Source organism: Capra hircus, chromosome 4, assembly GCF_001704415.2.
Source record: "Capra hircus breed San Clemente chromosome 4, ASM170441v1, whole genome shotgun sequence".
Classification (NCBI taxonomy): Eukaryota; Metazoa; Chordata; class Mammalia; order Artiodactyla; family Bovidae; genus Capra; species Capra hircus.
Window position 1 is genome coordinate 71,698,556 of NC_030811.1, and position 20,196 is coordinate 71,718,751.

The 20,196-nt window shown below is 38.3% G+C and overlaps 1 protein-coding gene across 1 annotated transcript in view; it reads left to right on the forward strand.

Moving 5' to 3' along the window:
* The window catches only part of COG5 (component of oligomeric golgi complex 5), a 282,487-nt gene that overhangs the window by 2,594 nt on the left and 259,697 nt on the right, over positions 1-20,196 (forward strand). The window contains exons 2-5 of the mRNA XM_005679133.3: positions 3,889-4,028; positions 6,932-6,989; positions 13,091-13,145; positions 13,245-13,314. Of these exons, the coding sequence (XP_005679190.2) occupies positions 3,889-4,028; positions 6,932-6,989; positions 13,091-13,145; positions 13,245-13,314 (323 nt within the window). The remainder of the gene's footprint in view (positions 1-3,888; positions 4,029-6,931; positions 6,990-13,090; positions 13,146-13,244; positions 13,315-20,196) is intronic.

Below are 20,196 nucleotides of genomic sequence, written 5' to 3' on the forward strand. Positions count from 1 at the left end.
GGCTTCCTAAATCATCTGGTCTTTTTCTCTTTGTTTGACTATTAATATCTTTGTACACAAATATACACATATATGGTCCTTACCTCTCTTCTGAGCTATAGAACCACTGTCTACTGGACATTTCTATCTTAATAGTGAACAAGCACTACTAATTCTACATATGAAAAATCTGCATGTGGTACACACTGCCTTATTTAAAATGGGTAACCAGCAAGGACTTACTGTATAGCATATGGAACTCTGCTCAATGTTATGTGGCAGCCTGATGGCAAGGGGGGTTTGGGGGAGACTGGATACATATATATGTGTGGCTGAATCCCTTTCAGCCACACATACATATGTGTGGCTATTCACCTGAAACAACATTGTTAATCGGCTATACCCCAATACAAAATAAAAAGTTATTAAAAAGGCTCGTGTATGAACGGATAGTATAGATTCTGCACATGAAAAAGTGAAATCAATTTTTTTCACCCCTCTCCTCTAACCCTTTGCTCTAGTAGTCTCTGTCGTCCTTAATTGTACGTGGTAAGTTAGGTGTATGTTTGTTCTCTTATAGTTTATGAGTTCTGTGGAGGCAGGGGTACATTCATATTCATGTTTATACAGAGATTACATGTCCGTTAATCAGGAAACTTGGAAATCATCTTTTAATTCTTGGTCTAACTAATCACCCATTTTCAGCTTGTGTCTAAGTCCTGTACATTGTAGTGTCTGAATATTTGCCACTTCCTTGACATTCTTACTGCCACTATGTTTGGTCTCCATCCTGTCACTTGGGCTAACATAGCACCCTACTGGCTCCTGTGGCTCTATTCAGTGAGTATGCTGGTAAACCAGCTTTCTGAGAAAATAGCAAAATCTCCGCTTTTGTATTATATGCCAATTTTCATGGTATAAATACCTTAGCATGGTCAGTTTGAAGATGCCTACATGAGATGTCAACTGGCTCATACAATTCCTTAAAGTTTAACAGTTGGCTCTGAGAAGTCAGTCTGAGCCAGCCCCAGTATACCACTGCGTGGCTAATCCTTTTTCAGTCATCCTCCATCCTGCTGCCAGAAACTGTTCTACAACACAAGGCTCACAGCACTCTTTCTTGGCTGTAAAACCGTAAATGGGGTATAGTCTGAACATTTTGCTTGTTTTACCAGCCTCTTTTCAAACTGCACCCCGGCCTTCCTTTGGAACCTCAAATCCTGCCATTCTTTACCCTTTCTGTCAATATCCGTTGTGATCTAGACATACTGAAGTCAGTATTATCCTTATTCCTCAGAATATACAATCGTGTTTGCTGCCTCTAAACCTTCACTTTTGGAATAACCTTCTCCACTTGTCTGCCTGGCGGGATCCTTGATTCTGAGAATTGCTTGGCAAACTGTAAGGAAATGGGGTTCTCAGGATTAATGCCAAAGTAGTAGTTTCCTTCTTTCACTCCACTTCGAGAGTAGTCAAGAATGAATCTCTGCTTTTAGCAGAATAATACTTGTAGCTGATATATAGATTAATTCATTCAGCCAGTATTGAATACCTGCTGTGTGTCAGGCATTGTTCAGGCTCTGTGGGTGTGGTAGTACAGAAAACAAAGACTTTGCCCTTGAGAAACATAGTGAATATAGACAGTTGAAGTTTTTATAAAAGTACTCTATGTTATAGCTTGTTTTATAATCTCTTGTCAAGGCAGTCTTACCTATATCTACGATATGGCTAGGAGATAATCCTTTTTACCTACATTGACTTCACTTCTGTATATCTGTTTTTAATTCATAATTCCATTTTCCTTTCACACATTTGTGAATTTCTATACAGAAAGTTATCTTAACAGCTATATTCACTCCTGTTTTCTTTCTCTTAAGGGCCTACATTCTGGTTTCTGCTTCCTTTTACTTATTTCACTCATCTAAATCCAAAATTTCAGTAATACCTGTAAGTTTGTATGTGCCTAGTTCTTTTAAAATTTCAGATTCACTTTATTGTAACAGTATTTGTGCATTGATCTGGAGATCCTGGAGACCATAATTTTCAGACACAGTTTTCTTATTGTTGTTGACCTTGTTTTCTCGTGTTAAAAACTGTTGCTAGTATTTTTTTTCAATCTTTTCTCAATATTTTCTTTTACTGATAAAACTAGCTTTTTTGTTGTTTGCTAATCATGTCCAACTCTGTGGCCCCATGGACTGCAGTATGCCAGGCTTCCCTGTCTTTCACTGTTTCACAGTTTGCTCAAACTCATGTCCTTTGAGTCAGTGCTACTCTCCAATTGTATACTCTGCTGCCCTCTTCTCCTCCTGCCCTCAATCTTTCCTAGTATCAGGGTCTTTTCCAATGAATTGGGTCTTTTCATCAGGTGGTCAAAGTATTGCAGCTTCAGCATCAATCCTTCCAATGAATAGTCAGGATTGATTTCCTTTAGGGTGACTGATTTGATCTCCTTGCTGTCCAAGGGATTCTCAAAGAGTCTTTTCCAGCATCACAATTTGAAGGCATCAATTCTTTGGTGCTCCTAAAAACTAGCTCTTAGGAGTATGTGTAGTGAGAGGTGGGCTCTGGAGCTAGACTGCCTTGGGTTCAAACAATGAGATGGTCAGAGTTTCATGCCTTATCTCTTCCTGTCTCTTCACCCGTGAAATGGGGAGAATGATATTTCCAGCAGGGTTGTGTGCGTATAGAGTAAATTAGTATGAGTTCCAACAGGTCTGTGTGCATATTGAATGAGTTAGTATGTATAAAGTGCTTAGGTCAGTACCTGATGTGTAGGAATATTCTTAGTAAATATTGCCACTATTCTGCTGTTGCCACCACGTATTCCTCCTTCATAACAGAAAGCCTTTTCATTAGTTTTTGATGTATAGAAAGATCTCAAAATATGTTAACTGTGGTTACAATTGTTCTGTCATTTAATTTCTGTGGTTTTGTTGTTTTTCAGTCACTAAGTCGACTCTCACTCTTTGTGACCGTGTCAACTGCAGCACCCCGGATTTCCTGGTCCTTAACTGTCTCCCAGAGCTTGCTCAAACTCATGTCCATCGAGTCGGTGATGCCATCCAAACATCTCATCCCCTGTCATCCTTTTCTCCTCCTATCCTCAGTCTTTCCTAATATCAGGGTCTTTTCCAATGAATGGACTCTTTCTATCAGGTGGCCAAAGTATTGGAGCTTCAGCATCAGTCCTTCCAATGAATATTCAGGGTTGATTTCCTTTAGGATTGACTGGTTTGATCTCTTTGCTGTCCAAAGGACTCTCAAGAGTCTTCTCCAGCATCACACTTTGCAAGCATCAATTCTTTGGCACGCAGCCTTCTTTATGGCCTAACTCTTATTTTTGTACACGACTACAGGAAAAACCATAGCTTTGGCTGTGTAGACCTTTGTCAGCAAAGTTATGTCTCTGCTTTTTAATACACTGTATAGGTTTGTCATAGCTTTTCTTCCAAGGAGCAAGCATCTTTTAATTTCATGGCTGCAGTCACCATCTGCAGTGATTTTGGAGCCCAAGAAAATAAAATGTGCCACTGTTTCCATTTTTTGCCCTTCCACTTGCCATGAAGTGGTGGGACCAGATCTTCGGTTGAATGTTGGGTTTTTAAGCTAGCTTTTTCACTCTCTTCTTTCATTCTTATCTAGAAGCTCTTTAGTTCCTCTTCATTTTCTACCATTAGAGTGGTATTATCTGCATATCTGAGGTTGTTGATATTTCTCCCAGTAGTCTTGATTCCAACTTGTGATTCATCCAGCCCTGCATTTTGCATGGTGTACTCTGCATACGTTAAGTAAGCAGGGTGACAATATACAACCTTGATGAATTCCTTTCCCAATTTTAGACCAGTCTGTTGTTCCATCTGTGGTTTGGTGCAATGTGATTAATAATTTTTCTTATATTTTCCCTAGAGTGTTACAGTGATTTTTTAAATGAAGACTTTGATGTAAAGACTTATACTTCTCAATCTATTCATCAAGCTGTAATTGCTGAACAACTAGCAAAACTTGCCCAAGGAATCAGTCAGTTGGATAAAGAACTACACTTACAGGTAATTCCAATCTTCTGGAGCATACAGTTTATTCCAGAGTGATTGTATATCATTTTATAATCCTTTTATTATTTAATCTAAATGCATATTTATATGAACAAATGTATATTTTCCCAAGTATATATATATTTTTAAATTTTTGGCTGCACCACACAGCATGTGGGATCTTAGTTCCCCAACCATGGATTGAACTCACGTGTCCTGCCTTGGAAACATGGAGTCTTTACCCCTGGACCACCAGGAAAGTCCCTCCAGATACATTTTTTAAAAGTTTTTTGGAAGCTACTTATTGTCAGTTGAAAAATGGATATCCCATCTCCCCAAGACCTTTTATTCATACTTTGTTTTCATCATCTCATCTGATACGGAGGGAATGTGGTTGGCAAAAAATAGGATGTCTTAGGGCTTTCCTGCTGGCTCAGACGGTGAAGAATCCACCTGCAATGCAGGAGACTCAGGTTTGACCCCTGGGTCAGGAAGATCCCCTGGAGAAGGAAATGCAGCCCATTTCAGTGTTTTTGCCTGGAGAATTCGATGGATAGAGGAGCCTGACTGGCTACAGTTCTTGCGGTTGCAAAGAGTCAGACACAGCTGAGTGACTAACATTTGATAAAGATAATAGAAAATGGAATTTTGGAAGCAGAATAGTGTGAATAACGAAAACTGTTCCCATCAGGAGTTCATACTTCATGAACACAGAATGTAACATTTGATGAAATTGCAGATGATAAATTTGTGGTGGATAGGACACGAAAGGGGAGTTATGAGATAGGTCTGAGTCTCAGTTGTGCTGTTACCTTTCATATTATATAATACGCTTGAGTCTTGCCTTTTTTTTCTGAGTAGGCACTTAAACATTTAAATTAATGAACAGTTGCATGAATAAATGAACTATTTACCAGGAAACCTAGATGTGGTATAAAATGAGACATGTTCCCTTAAACTTTTTTATGTCTTGCTTTATCAATTAAAAGAGCTACTTGTTTAGGACTGGGATGACATCTAAGGTCAATTTAACTGTAAAATTCTGATTATATAGTTAGAGATCAGTTATTTTTTGGGAAACATTTATAGTCAGTTTTAATAGTCTGGTTTGCTGTAGTCTGTGGGAATAGAAAAATGAACATATTCCCTGGCTCTCTAAGCATTCACAGACCAGTGGCAGATACAGACAGAAATAACGACAGACAAGTGATGCCTGTTTTAAATAGAGTAATACACATTGTTTATGGGGGCAGGGGAAAACACTTTTAATTCTGCCTATGTTTCTTGGGGTAGCTTTTTGCAGAAGCCACCTGAAATTCTTTCTGCCTTTTTGTGGTTGGCATTTTCCTTATCCTTCGCATGTAGTAACTTCTCTGAGGGAATCAGTAAAAACTATTTAACATGTCCCAGAGAGGGCAAGTTATACTTAATAGTAGTTTTGGATGTGGGACTGAGAAAAATCTCAGTCCTGGTATGAGATCTGAACCTGCTATAATTGTTTTTCTGCAGAAGCAAAATTGGGATAATGCTGACTGAACTCATAAATAAAATATAATCAAAATAATTTAAAATATCAGTGAGATGATTTAAATTACAAAAGATGTACAGAGATATGTATCAGTCAGGACTTTAGTACAGGAAACAAAAACCACTCTAGGTATTTAAAGCAGGAAGATACCTAATCCAGAGGATTGGATGGGCAGCTAATAGACAGGGTGGAAGGATCTACTGTGGATGCAGCCCAGAGGCCTGCAAGCACCTGCTGTTAACTCCCACGTCCCTGCTGAAGTTCAGCTTCTAGGTGCTTGAACTCTGGTAACTGAACTCTGGAATGATGAATAGGGCTATCTTGGCTAGCTGTCTCTAAAGCCTCAGGTCTCAGGATCTGGCTTACTAGCTGAAACAGTAATGGGAAAATAGCTTTCCTCTTCTGTCTTCTAAATCTCTTGGAAATTCATCCAGTTGATTGCAGGGGAGACTATAACAGGGTAGTTTTAGGTTTTTCAAACTTTCCGCAGCGTCACAAGGGACAAAGAATAGAGAATTAGAATAAAATCATTGTGTTAGAATGGATGCATTAATCACCATGTCAGTGGACTGGGGAAAACTGAGAAGTCTTCTAGATAAGAGACATAGGAGACCAAAAGTAACAGTTATGTGATAGAGGAAATTGCTAGAATGACAGTGACATCTGGCACTGGACAGAGTGGAGGATTTGGGGTTCCAGTGAATGAATCTTTGCTGATGAGGAGCTTCAGTTTACAGATTAGACAGGAAACTTCTTATTCATTGTAATAAAGGATTCCTGGATTATTCTAAAGATTTGCTTGATTTCTTGATGTTTCTAGGATTCTCTTGCATGTAGCCTTTAATTCCTAACCTTTTTTTTTTTAATATAACATTTCACACTGCCCTAATATTCTTAGAAATATCAGTCTTCCATGGGAAAGAGGATTTGCTGTGACATGGGGAAGCTGGAAACAGAGAGATGTTCAGGGAGGTGCTGATTCTGCTTTATCTTTGCAAATTAGAATGTGGCTGTGATGATGCTGATTAAGTTCAAGAGCTAAAAGAACCTGCTGTTTGAAAACACTCTTTAAAAGGAAAACATGTATTAATTAGTGTGGTGAGAAGTAGCAGGTTTTTGTTGTTCAGTTTTGGCACATCTTCCTTCTGCACACCCTACTAGGAAAACATGCGGCTAATGAAAAGACTTCTTTGGCACCATGTCGAGCTTTAAGCATGTTTATGTTCCTGCCAATCAGACATCTCAAACACACCTTTCTTACCTGTATTTTTTTCTTTTGTATTAGCATTTTTCCCCTTTCCATATAGAGAGAGACCTTCAGTTCTACATTGTGGTTACAAATCAAGATACCTAATACTTGTAATGCTGATTATTTGTTCTTGATTTTCAGGTCGTTGCGAGACATGAAGATTTATTGGCACAAGCAACTGGAATTGAGTCTTTGGAAGGTATGTTTCCATTAACTGTTAACTTTGTATAGAGCTTGCCTAGGGCTTGGTAACTTTTCTTGTGAAGGATCAGAAAGTAAATAATTTAAGACTTTGCAGGCCATATTATCTCTGTTACAGCTATTAAACTCTGCTGTTACAGAGTGAAACCAACTGAGTAATATGTAAATGAATGTGTGTAGCTGTGTTCCAACAAAACTTCAGTAAAACTTTGCGGTTTTATTAGCATGTGTGTCCGACTTTTTGTGACCCTGGACTGTAGCGTGTAAGGCTGCTCTGTCCATAGGATTCTCCAGGCAAGAATACTAGAGTGGGTTGCCATGCCCTCCTCCAGGGGATCTTCCTCACCCAGCGGTTGAACCTGTCTCTTACGTCTCCTGCATTGGCAAGCAGGTTCTCTGACCTTTGAGCAAAATTCTCTGGATTTAATCATTGCTTAGCCTCCTACTAGATGTGTGAGTTTGGATAAGTTACTTTCTGTGCCTGTTTTATCCATAAAGGAGTGTTAATATGTACTAATATGGTGCTAATTTGAATTAACAGAATGCTTAGAACAATTCCTAGTGCATATTTAGTGCTTTTATAATTGAGTTAATGAAAACAAGCAGAAAATTCCAGTGGTTAGAGGTTAGGACTCTGCAGTTTCACTGCTGAGGGTGCAGGTTCAATCCCCGGTCAGGGAACTAAGATTCAGCAAGTCACACTGTCCCTCACCACGCCCTGCAAACCCCAAACAAAGTCAGTGCCACCAAAGTAATGGAAATAGGCTTTAATTCTTTCATTATGTTTGACTTCTTTGAAATGCTTTTCAAAACTGAAAATATAATAGAATAATGCATTGGATTTTTATTGTGAATTCTTCTATTTTTGTTTGACTACTTTTATGAATTTTTCATTCTGTTAAACTACATCTCATAAATATGAAATGCTGATACTGTATTTTCTATCACCAGTTATATTGTGATTATATTAGTAATCACTGCACATCAACAGAAAACTAAATGATTTTTCCCTTTGTTGGTTGAATTCTTGAGGAAGAAAGATACTGCCTTTTGTGAGGCAATATTCTTTAATGCTTCCCCAGTATTTCTTACACACGCTCAAAGGTATTATTCTCAGCATGTACACTGTTTCTAATGCATCCTGATGAAGAACATAGTATTTTAAAAATATTAGTTTGTCTGTTACTTGAATATTTAGGATAGATCCTAAATTATGGGAAAATTAGGAGGCTCTAGGTACTGACTTACTATTGGAAGTTAATTTTTTTAATCTCGTATTTTATAAGTTTCTGGAAGCAAGAAACAATACCTTGTTTTTAATGGTAATTTTTGTAAATAAATTATAAATGATTTTTTTCCTTTATAAAATCTATAGGGATGTCATGGTAGTATGTTGATTTTGAGTTTAAATATTTGTAGATAAATCATCACAACAAAAATACTTCTTACTGTGGTTTTCGTATATATGCTTAGTTCTTTTTTTTTTTTTTAATTGGCTGCATCATGCAGCTTGTGCGATCTTAGTTCCCAAACCAGGGATTGAACCCTGGGCTATGGCAGTGAAAGTGCTGAATTCTAATTGTCACAGTCTGTGCAGGGAATGGAAGATAATTTTCAGACATGAGGCAGAATGAGAGAATAGAGCTTATTATAGTGGGAGACACTTAGAACAGCAGGCTTGCTCAAGGGTGAGCTGATGGCTTTTGTGTGCTAGTAGCCAATTTTATAACCTCAAGACCAAGTTCTTGCTGGGTGGCGTTAGGTGATTGTTTAGGGTGCTGTAGGGAGGTTCTTAAAGAGTCGGACATGACTGAGCACAGCACAGGGTGCGTATTTTTTTTTTTTAATCTAATATGGGGGTCAGGGAACTGGAGCTGGCTGGTTTAGATGGGTGGAAGCTCATGGCAACAATTGCTGTGGGGCTTGGTCAGTTCCGGAGATGACCTTGGTACAAGGCTCCTCATTTGTGACCTTGGTCAAAGGCTTTATACCAATGACTTTGGTATAGAGCTCCACATTAACCGCTGGACCGCCAGGTAATTCTCTCTATGTGTTAAGTTCTGTAGTGTGCTGATTTTCCCCTGAATGCTTTTCAGTGATTACAACATTTAAAATATGCTATTTGACTGAGTTAGAATGATTATCCATTGGATGAAAGTATGCAGTACAAAGGCTGACTTCTGTAAATTCCTGTGATAATCTAAAAGTATTCTCCAGATTATTTGAACATAAGAAGTGAAGGTATGAATCAGTATTTATGTTAGCATGATGGGTGTTTCTAAGCATATTAAAATTTTTAAGATGTGTGTTTTGTATTTGAAAATGAGTAGTGTCCCAGCTTTTTACTTCATCTGCTTTTTCTCCTGTATATGTAAAATTTTGTGCTATATAATTCATTTGGAGGTATATTTATTTAGCCTATATTATTAAAATTTTCATTCTTGTAGAAACTAACAACATGGTTGAGCAACTACACTCCAATAAAATTAATTAAAAAAGAAAACATTCAGTAAAATCTACTGTGCTTTATCTCCTAAAATGAAATAAAATTTACTCTCTCTGTTCTGTTCATGTATTCATTTAAATTTTAATTGAGAATTTGCTAGATTCCAGGCACCTGTAACCTTATTAAAAAATCCCTGTCTTTATGGAGGTATGTTTAATTGTGCATGAGTGTGTGCCTGTCAGTCACTTAGTTGTGTCCAACTCTTGTGACCCCTTGGACTGTAGCCCTCCAGGCTCCTCAGTCCATGGCATTTTCCCAGCAAGAATACTGGAGCAGGTTGCCATTTCCTCCTCCAGGGGATCTTCCGAACCCAGGGATTGAACCCACATCTCCTGCATTGGCAGGAGGATTCTTGACAACTGAGCCACCCAGGAATCCCAGTTAAGCCTATTTAATTAAAAAGAGATTGCTTAATTTATTAATTTATTTGCTCACTCAGTAATTGAGAAATTGTTAGATACCAGGCACCTGTGAACAAAAGCGACAATCACTGTTCATGTGACATTTATGTTCTAGGTAGGAAATTAGACCGAAAAAATATGTTAGTAGGAAACTTCAGGTATTTGTAAGTTCTAAAAGAAAACAAAATAGATGATGAGATAGAAGGGGAGTCCCTTACTAGCTAGGATGAGCAGGGGATGTCTCTTTGAGAAGATGATATTTGAGTTGAGATCTGAGTGATGAGAAAAAGTTACCCATGACTCTGGGGAGAAGAGTGTGGTAAGCTGAGGGACCAATAAATGGAATTAGTGTGGCATGTTTGAAGGGAAGAAAAGTCTAGTACGATTAAGAGTTTAGTGAATGAGGAAAAGAATTATAGATGAGGTTCTTGGAAAGGAATTTTGATTTTCATTCTAAATGCAATGGTAAGCCATTGGAGGATTTTAATTAGAGATATTATGTGATTAATGCTCTAAAATGTTTTCTCTGGTCGTTCTATAGGAAGGCAAGAGTAGAATCTGGGGTTCCCATTTAAAAGTTATTAGAGTAATAGAAGTTGATGGTGCCTTGAATTAGAGAGGTGGATGTAAAGAGAGAGAAGTGGATGGTATAAGACAGGAATAGAGTTGATAGGATTTGTTGATGGGAAATTAAAGGTCTGAGGGAAAAAAACTCACCAAGAGTGATTCCTGAAATTTTAGTCTGAAAAATTGGATAGTTGATGGTGTAAGTAACTGAGATGAGTTAGACTGGAGAGGATCATGACTTTGGTTGGGGCAGATCTTATCTTGGGTGTCTTAAACTTGTCATAAGAAAGTTCTGAACTAAAGAGTTGTGTGTGTGTATGTGTGTGTATAGTTAGGCAGATATAAAGAAAATATGGATACAGGTACATATGTGTATATCTCAAATCAGTGTTTACTGAATAGATCAAGATTTCATTCAGACCCCGTGTTTTAAATACTAAGAGAGACTGGATGGAAAAGTGAAGATGACTGAGGATCACCTCTGGGAGTACTCCAGCATGTAGAGATCTAATGGAGAAGGAGTAGGAGCAACTATTGTGATCGGAAGGAACCCAGGGGGTGTAATGATTTGGAAGGCTAGAGTAAAACATGTTTTAGGGAGGGAGTGGTTCGACGTGAAATGAATTTTTGAGAGTTTGAACAGGATCAAGACAGAACTGATAATAGAAATTGGCACCTTGGAGATTTCTGGTGACCTTGACAAGGTCTGTTTTAGTGGAATATGTGTGAAAGCTCTCATGAGTGGATTGTGGAGAGAAAAACATATAAGGAAGTGATGATAACAAGGAAGGTCAGTGAACCATAAAGCCAGCAGAAAAGCATAATCCCTGGGTCCAGAAAGGATTCTATTGAACTGAGCCAAATTAAAACATATTTGTATGCTGATCCTGTCAGCATACAAATATGTTTTAATTTGAATGTTCATTCGGAGAAGGCAATGGCACCGCACTCCAGTACTCTTGCCTGGAAAGTCCCATGGATGGAGGAGCCTGGTAGGCTACAGTCCATGGGGTCGCTAAGAGTCGGACACGACTGAGCGACTTCACTTTCACTTTTCACTTTCATGCATTGGAGAAGGAAATGGCAACCTACTCCAGTATTCTTGCCCTGGAGAATCCCAGGGACGGGGGATCCTGGCGGGCTGCCGTCTATGGGGTCGCACAGAGTCGACTAAAGCGACTTAGCAGCAGCAGCAGGAATGTTCATTAACCTTAAAATTACCTCATCTAATATGTGCCAACATTCTCTACTTAAATTTATTTATAGAATGCTGTGTTTTAAAACTGTAGCTATGTCAGTTGAATATAGAAACTGAGTTTTAAAGAATGGAGTTCAAAATAATTAGATCTGTAATACTGGAAAACCCATTTTTAGGCATATAAATAGTCAAATTTAAGATCTGTCTTCCTGAAAATAGTTCTACAATTTTATAAATGGTTCTTCATTATGTTACGTAAATAGAGAGTAAACGCAATAATATACTTGCTCTTCATATATATTATTTATCTATCATTGGTGGTTAGAAAGAGTATACCAGGAGCAGAGTACATCACCCAAATTGTTCAGGGCCTTGGAGATCAAGCTGTGGACTTTAGTTTTAACCTAGGAATGAAGGGGAGACTGTGGATAGATTTCAGCAAATAAGTGTTAAGATATAATTTACATTTCTAAAGATCACACAGGCTTTTTTTGGTGTGTGTAATTATAGTACAGTGCACATTAACAGCGGGTTTCCCTGGTAGCTCAGCTTGTAAAGAATCTGCCTGCGAGGCTGGGGACCACCATTCGATTCCTGGGTCAGGAAGATCTCCTGGAGAAGGGATAGGCTACCCAATCCAATATTCTTGGGCTTCCCTGGTGGCTCAGCTGGTAAAGAATCTGCCTGCAATGCGGAAGACCTGGGTTCAATCCCTGGATTGGGACGATCCCCTGGTCAGAAGGAAATAGATATCCACTCCAGTATTCTTGCCTGGAGGATCCCCACAAACAGAGGAGCCTGGCAGGCTACAGTCCATTGGGTCACAAAGAGTCTGACATGACTGAGTGACTTTCATTTTCACTTTTCACACATTAACATGGAATTTACCCCTTTCATCATATTAATGCTAATTCAGTGCCATTAATAAGCATCACTATCCAGTTGCAGATTTTTTTCATCACTCCAAATGGAAACCTTGTAACCATTAAGCAGTCACTCCCCCTTCCTTGTGGTGGTGCTAGTGGTAAGGAACCTGTCTGCCGATGCAGGAGACACAGGGTCTTGGGTTCGGGACAATCCCCTGGAGGAGGGCATGGCAACCCACTCCAGTATTCTTGCCTGGAGAAATCCCATGTTCAGAAGAGCCCTGTGGGCTACAGTCCATAGGATTATAAAGAGGTGGACATGACTGAAGCAACTTAGCATGTGTGCACCCTATTGCTTGTAAGACTTCTTTAGTGAAGTAAGATTTGGAGTAGAGGAAGACTAGTTAGAGGTTCTTGAATAGTCTAGGTAAAAGATATGGTTCGATTATGATCATAGTAGAAAAAAATGGAAGACTTTTTCAGTTTTTTCCTTTTAACTTTTTACCCAACTTGAAACCCTTGTAAATTTGTAAAGTAATGTAAGCTGTTTTGTTTTCCTAGGTGTCCTTCAGATGATGCAGACAAGAATTGGGGCTTTACAGGGAGCCGTTGACAGGTACTGTTGTTCATTTTGTAAATAAGTGAAATGGAAAGATTTTTATCCATTGATATTTTGAAGATGATTTTATCTCTCCTCTTTTTGTTTTTCCTTTAGGATGAAGGCAAAAATTGTTGAGCCATACAATAAAATAGTAGCCCGTACTGCTCAACTAGCAAGACTTCAGGTAGGTCCTCATTTGTCATTTCTTTATAATTTTAGTTCATTTTGTCTTTATCAGGGGTAGATTTCAAGAGAATGAATTCTGAGGAAGTAAGAGAATATGAGAGAAAAAGAAAATATTCAAGTGCTTTAAAAGAAGATGTTCAGTTTAAAAAATAAAAATCAAAACTACTATTCAAGTGAATTATTTTCACTTTTATTACTATAGTATGTAATAATTTTACTAACTTTTTAGAATTCAAAATTATTTCTCTTGATAGAGAACAAGAAGAAACCTAACCTTTATCCTTACAGTTTTCTGTGGTCAAATGTAAATAACCTAGTCCTATAATTGCTATAATAGATGGTAGCTGTTCAGTCACTAAGTCCTGTTGATTCTTTTAAGTCCATGGACTGCAGCACGCCAGGCTTCCCTGTTCTTCACTGTCTCCTGGAGTTGGCTCAGAAACTCACATCCATAGAATCAGTGATGCCACCCAACCATCTCATCCTCAGTCATCCCTATCTTCTCTTGCTCTCAGTCTTTCCCAGCATGAAGGTCTTTTCCGGTGAGTTGGCTCTTTGCATCATCAGTTCAGTTCAGTTCAGTAGCTCAGTCATGTCCGACTCTTTGCTACCCCATGAACCGCAGCACGCCAGGCCTCCCTGTCTATCACCAACACCCGGAGTTCACTCAGACTCGCGTCCATTGAGTCAGTGACTCCATCCAGCCATCTCATCCTCTGTCGTCCCCTTCTCCTCCTGCCCCCAATCTCTCCCAGCATCAGAGTCTTTTCCAATGAGTCCGCTCTTCGCATGAGGTGGCCAAAGTACTGGAGTTTCAGCTTTAGCATCATTCCTTCCAAAGAAATCCCAGGGCTGATCTCCTTGCAGTCCAAGGGACTCTCAAGAGTCTTCTCCAACACCACAGTTCAAAAGCATCAATTCTTCGGCGCTCAGCCTTCTTCACAGTCCAACTCTCACATCCATACATGACCACAGGAAAAACCATAGCCTTGACTAGATGGACCTTAGTTGGCAAAGTAATGTCTCTGCTTTTGAATCTGCTGTCTAGGTTGGTCATAACTTTTCTTCCAAGGCGTAAGCATCTTTTAATTTCATGGCTGTAATCACCATCTGCAGTGATTTTGGAGCCCCCCAAAATAAAATCTGACACTGTTTCTACTGTATCTCCATCTATTTCCCATGGAGTGATGGGACCGGATGCCATGATCTTAGTTTTCTGAATGCAGAGATATAAGCCAACTTTTTCACTCTCCTCTTTTACTTTGATCAAGAGGCTTTCTAGTTCCTCTTCACTTTCTGCCATAAGGGTGGTGTCATCTGCATATCTGAGGTTATTGATATTTCTCCCGGCAGTCTTGATTCCGGCTTGTGTTTCTTCCAGTCCAGTGTTCCTCATGATGTCCTCTGCGTATAAGTTAAATAAGCATGGTGACAATATACAGCCTTGATGCACTCCTTTTCCTGTTTGGAACCAGTCTGTTGTTCCATGTCCAGTTCTAACTGTGGCTTCCTGGCCTACATACAGATTTCTCAAGAGGCAGGTTAGGTGGTCTGGTATTCCCATCTCTTTCAGAATTTTCCACAGTTTATTGTGATCCACACAGTCAAAGGCTTTGGCATAGTCAATAAAGCAGAAATAGATGTTTTTCTGGAACTCTCTTGCTTTTTCCACGATCTAGCAGATGTTGGCAATTTGATCTCTGGTTCCTCTGCCTTTTCTAAAACCAGCTTGAACATCAGGAAGTTCACGGTTCATGTATTGCTGAAGGCTAGCTTGGAGAGTTTTGAGCATTACTTTACTAGAGTGTGAGATGAGTGCAATTGTGCAGTAGTTTGAGCATTCTTTGGCATTGCCTTTCTTTGGGACTGGAATGAAAACTGACCTTTTCCAGTCCTGTGGCCACTGCTGAGTTTTCCACATTTGCTGGCATATTGAGTGCAGCACTTTCACAGCATCCTCTTTTAGGATTTGAAATAGCTCAACTGGAATTCCATCACCTCCACTAGCTTTGTTCGTAGTGATGCTTTCTAAGGGCCACTTGACTTCACATTTATTGGAGCTTCAGCATCAGTCCTTCCAATGGATATTCAGGGTTGATTTTCTTTAGGATTGACTGGTTTCATCTCCTTGGAGTCCAAGGGCCTCTCAGGTCTTCTCCAGTACCACAATTTGAAAGCATCAATTCTTCAGCACTCAGCCTTCTATATGGTCCAACTTTCACATCCATACTACTATTGGAAAAACCATAGCTTTGGCCATAGAGATCTTTGTTGGCAAAGTGATGTCTCTGCTTTCTAAAATACTGTATAGGTTTGTCATGCTTCTCTTTCAAAGGGAGCAATAGTCATATGGATGTGAAAGTTGGACCATAAAGAAGGCCGAGTGCTGAAGAATTGGTATGTCAATACACCTTTCCTTTTTGTGACCAAATAATAATCCATTGTATGGATATGGCACATTTTTCTTTATCCATTTATTTTACCTACCTATCAGTTGATAGTTGGGTTGTTTCCTCTTATTGACTATTATGAGTAAGAATTCTTAGGAACATTTGTGTATTAAGTTTTTGTGTGTACATTTTTTTAAATTGGGTATGTATCTGAGATATGCTAGGTCATATCCTAACTCTGTGTTTAATATTTTAATGTATCAAATCATATACATATACCTAAACAGTATTATGTGTGCTCAGTTGCTCAGTTATGTCTGACTGACTGCAGCCCTACGGTCTGTAGCCTGCTAGGCTCATCTGTCCATGGAATTTTCCAGGCAAGAGTACTAGTGCAGGTTGCCATTTCCTTCTCCAGGGGATCCTCCCAACCCAGGGATTGAACCTGTGCCTCTCACATCTACTGCATTGGCAGGTGGATTCTCTACCACTGTGCCTTATATGTCAATTGTATATCAATACAGCTGGAAAAAAGAACATTTTGGGAGTGCCAAAGTGTTTTCCCAGGAAGCTGTACCATTTTGCATTCCTATCAGCAATGTATGAGGGTTTCAGTTTTTTCCTTTCCTGCCAATACTTCTTCTCTTTTTAATATAGCCATCCTACCAATTATGAAGTAGTATATTGTTGTTTGGATACAAATTTTTCAAGTGACTAGTGATACTGAGCATCTTTTATTGTGCCTGTTGGTCACTGTGTATCTTCTCTGGAGAAATGTCTTTTAAAATCTTTTGGTCCCTTTTAAGTTATTTTTCTGTTTCCTTCCTTCCTCCCTCCCTTTGTTGTTAACTTTCTATATGTGTCATATATAATTCAATTCTGTTCTGGCTTCCAGTTTAGTTGTTGAGAAACTGTCATTCTGACCTGGTCTTTTGAAGGTAATCTGTAGATTTCCTCTGGTTTGTTTTAGGAATTTTTCACTTTAGCATAGTGTTTGGTGCGTGTGTGTTCTAAGTTGCTTCAGTCGTGTCTTACACTTTGCGACCCAATGCACTGTAGTCCGCTAGGCTCCTCTGTCCATGGGATTCTCCAGGCAAGAATACTGGTGTGGGTTGCTATTTCTTCTTCCAGGGGATCTTCCTGATGCAGGGATCAAACCTGCGTCTCTTAGGACTCCTGCAATGGCAGACGGGTTCTTTACTACTGGTGCCACCTGGGAAGCCGAAGAATAGGGCTATGTACCATATTAAATGGTTACGAATTGCAGCATCATGCACTTCATTTCCCCTCTTTGTTTAGTATAGTCTTTTGACAGTAACTTTTAAGAATCTCATGTTTGCTACCTCACTTGGTATTCATGATAAAAAAATTTCTTTTTCAAATTTATGTGGGACTTTAATGTATGAAAATTTTCAAGTATTCTAATTCAATAATTGTGTTTAGAAGTTACATATCTCATCACTTTATGGGTGAATAAAAACTTAGGTTCTGAAAGTTACTTGCTGAAGTTCATATAGCCAATATGCAGCAATGTTCAGACTGAAACAGAATTTCATTTGCTAAATTTAGGATTCTGTGATTTTGATTCTATGGAATATATAAAAAAGTAGAAAGTATGACTCCTGGTTTTCAGAAACTTGCTTGTAGGTTGAAAAATTAAAGCCAAATCTAGATTCGTAAAGCATGGATGGAGACCAGTGGACTAGGTGTTATGAGACCTGACTACACTCTTCATCCTTCTAACTTCATGGTCACGAACAAACTTTATTATTTTTTTGTTTGTAGCTTTGAGATATAATTGACATGACATGTACATTTAAGATACACAGTGTGATAATTTGGTAGATGTATGTATTGTAAAATGGTTACCACAGTAAGGGTAGTGATACACATTTCACTTTACATAATTACTATATTTGTTGTGGTGTTCTTGGTGGTATAGTATCTTTATACAGTGAAAGTTTGGACTGGATCTGTGAATTCTCTTCCAGTTCTAAAATGCTGTGATTCTCTGACACTGTGATAGTTTCTTTTATGAGTGCTTTTATTCTTACAGTTATGTTAATGTGAGGTCAGGATTATTTGTGTTTAAAATAAACACTTTTTATATGTATTAGTGTTATTTTCTATACTTTTATTGTAAAAAATATTATACTACTGTATAGCAGCAACTGAGTGGAGTATCTGGTAAATTTATCATGAAGGAAGAAAGAGAAGGGAGAGAAAGAAAACTAAAATATGCCAGGTACATTTTGATATCTTTATTTCTAGTATTTAAGTTTTTCTAAATTGACTCCTTCCTTAGGATGAGTCTTACCTGTAAGAGGGATGTTCATCATGGAAATTCAAACTTCTTTGAAGTCCAAGGGCTCTTTGGAAATTTATTCATGTTTTAACCATTTTTATTCTGTTTAATTTGTCTAGACATTTCCATTTTAAATTTTGGAGAAACTTTTATGTTCCTGTTTAATCTTTTTATTCTTTGAGCTCTTAATTCATTTAAATGCATGTGATATAAGAAGAAGAAAGAAATAGCTCTGAACTTGTTTTTGCCTTGAACATAAAATCACTAAGCTGTACCCTCAATTAGAAGAAAGTACTTTTACCTTCAATTTTTTTTTTTTTTGCTTTTTATCCCCACTTTACTCTTTCCATAAGGCTTTTTCTTTCTCTGAGCAGAAGCTTCTGACTTCATCTATATACATGAAAACATGAGTTGAATTTAATTATCACCCCAAGAATCATCTCTATCTTAGCTCTTTTTAGTAACGTTGTTTGCTTATGAACTGCCTTAGAGTTTTTCAGAAAGAAAAATTTAAGAGCTTATTATCCTTTACATAGAATATATAAACTTTTTTAACTTTAATGTTATATAAGAAAATGAGTTTTAACTTTCAAATCTTATGTTTTTAACACTTTGAATCATATGTTTTGAAAAATACAACAGCTTTATTGGGGTATAATTCACATGTGCATATAAGTTTTTTTATCTTTTAAATTTTTTTTCACTTTTTATCATTTTACTTTTTAAGTCACATATATTAGCTTTCCAATTTAAGGTTTTTAATTTCATTTTTTAACTTTGAAATTATATAAGTAAGAAAGTTTGAGAAAATGTTGATATGAAGGAGGAGGAAAGGGTTCTTAAAACCTTTTTTTATGTTCATATTTTTTACATGTATGTGGTTTCACCATATACATTTATAGGATTCTTTTTAGTTTTCAATTGATAACAATGTCAAATAATTTTATCTGCATTGTTCTGTGTGATGATTATGTAGTTAACTGGCTTTATAAATAATTATCCACCAAACAAGTAATATACCAGAAATGAAGGAAGGAAGGAAGGAAGAGGGAAGATAACAACAGCAGTATAAGACGCCAGTGTCCCTAAACACTTTGAAAACACAGAGTAGGCAGGATAGCAAAAGGGGAGAACTGCTGCTGGTGGGAGTCCTGCTGGGCTAGTTTGGGAGTTAGTATTCAAGGGGCACAGCAGCTTTTGTTTGTGCTCTGGGAAAGCCACTCTCCGTTGAGAGTCCAGTCATTGTGAGACCATCATGGTGTGAGAAAGCATGTGCTGGTGGTGGGGAGATGAAGGTAGAGGAGGGTTGAGGCACCAGACAGGGGAGTGAAGCCTTGTCGTTAGCAGAGGGTAGCAGAATGAGTAATCCTGGGGATACCACATGAAGCACATGAACCCTGCCTAAATTCCTGACTCACAGAGTTGTGAGGAAGAACAAATTGTTTAAAACCACTATGTTTCGGGCTGGTTTCTTATGCAGCAAAAGATAATGGATTTAACAGCTGAACTGATTTTGATGTGTAGAGATTGCCATCCTCATAGAATCCAGGGACTTTTGCTCCTATAAGCTTTTATTAGGACTCTGATAGATGATATACTTGAGACAATCAAATGACTAGAGAAACTTCAAAGTAAAACTAGCAATGACAGTAAGAACAAGGCTTAAATGAGGGATATAAAGTAGTATGTAATGGCTGTATGTTACTTTTAAAAAATATTCATTTTTTTATTTTTGGCTGCATTGGGTCTTGTGACACATGAGATGTATCCTTGTGGCGCGCAGGCTTCTTTCTAGTTGAGGTGAGCAGGCTCAGGAGTTGTGGTGCATGGGCCTAGTTGCCCTGCAGCATGTGGGATCTTAGTTCTTCTAACAGGGATCGAACAGCTGTCCCCAAACTGGAAGGCAGACTCCAAACCACTAGACCTCCAAGGAAGTCGCTGGCTATATGTTTTGACCAAGAAATAAAATTCAACTCTAAGACATTGTGGGGAGAGTATGCAGGGAACAGTTTTTTTAAATTGTCTTCAGTCTTTTTTTTTTTTTTTTTGTAGTTTTGGTTTTGAGTTCAGGTAATGTTGGTATCCTGGAGAAGGAAATGGCAACCCACTTCAATACTATTGCCTGGAAAATCCCATGGACAGAGGAGCCTAGAAGGCTACAGTCCATGGGGTTGCAAAGAGTCGG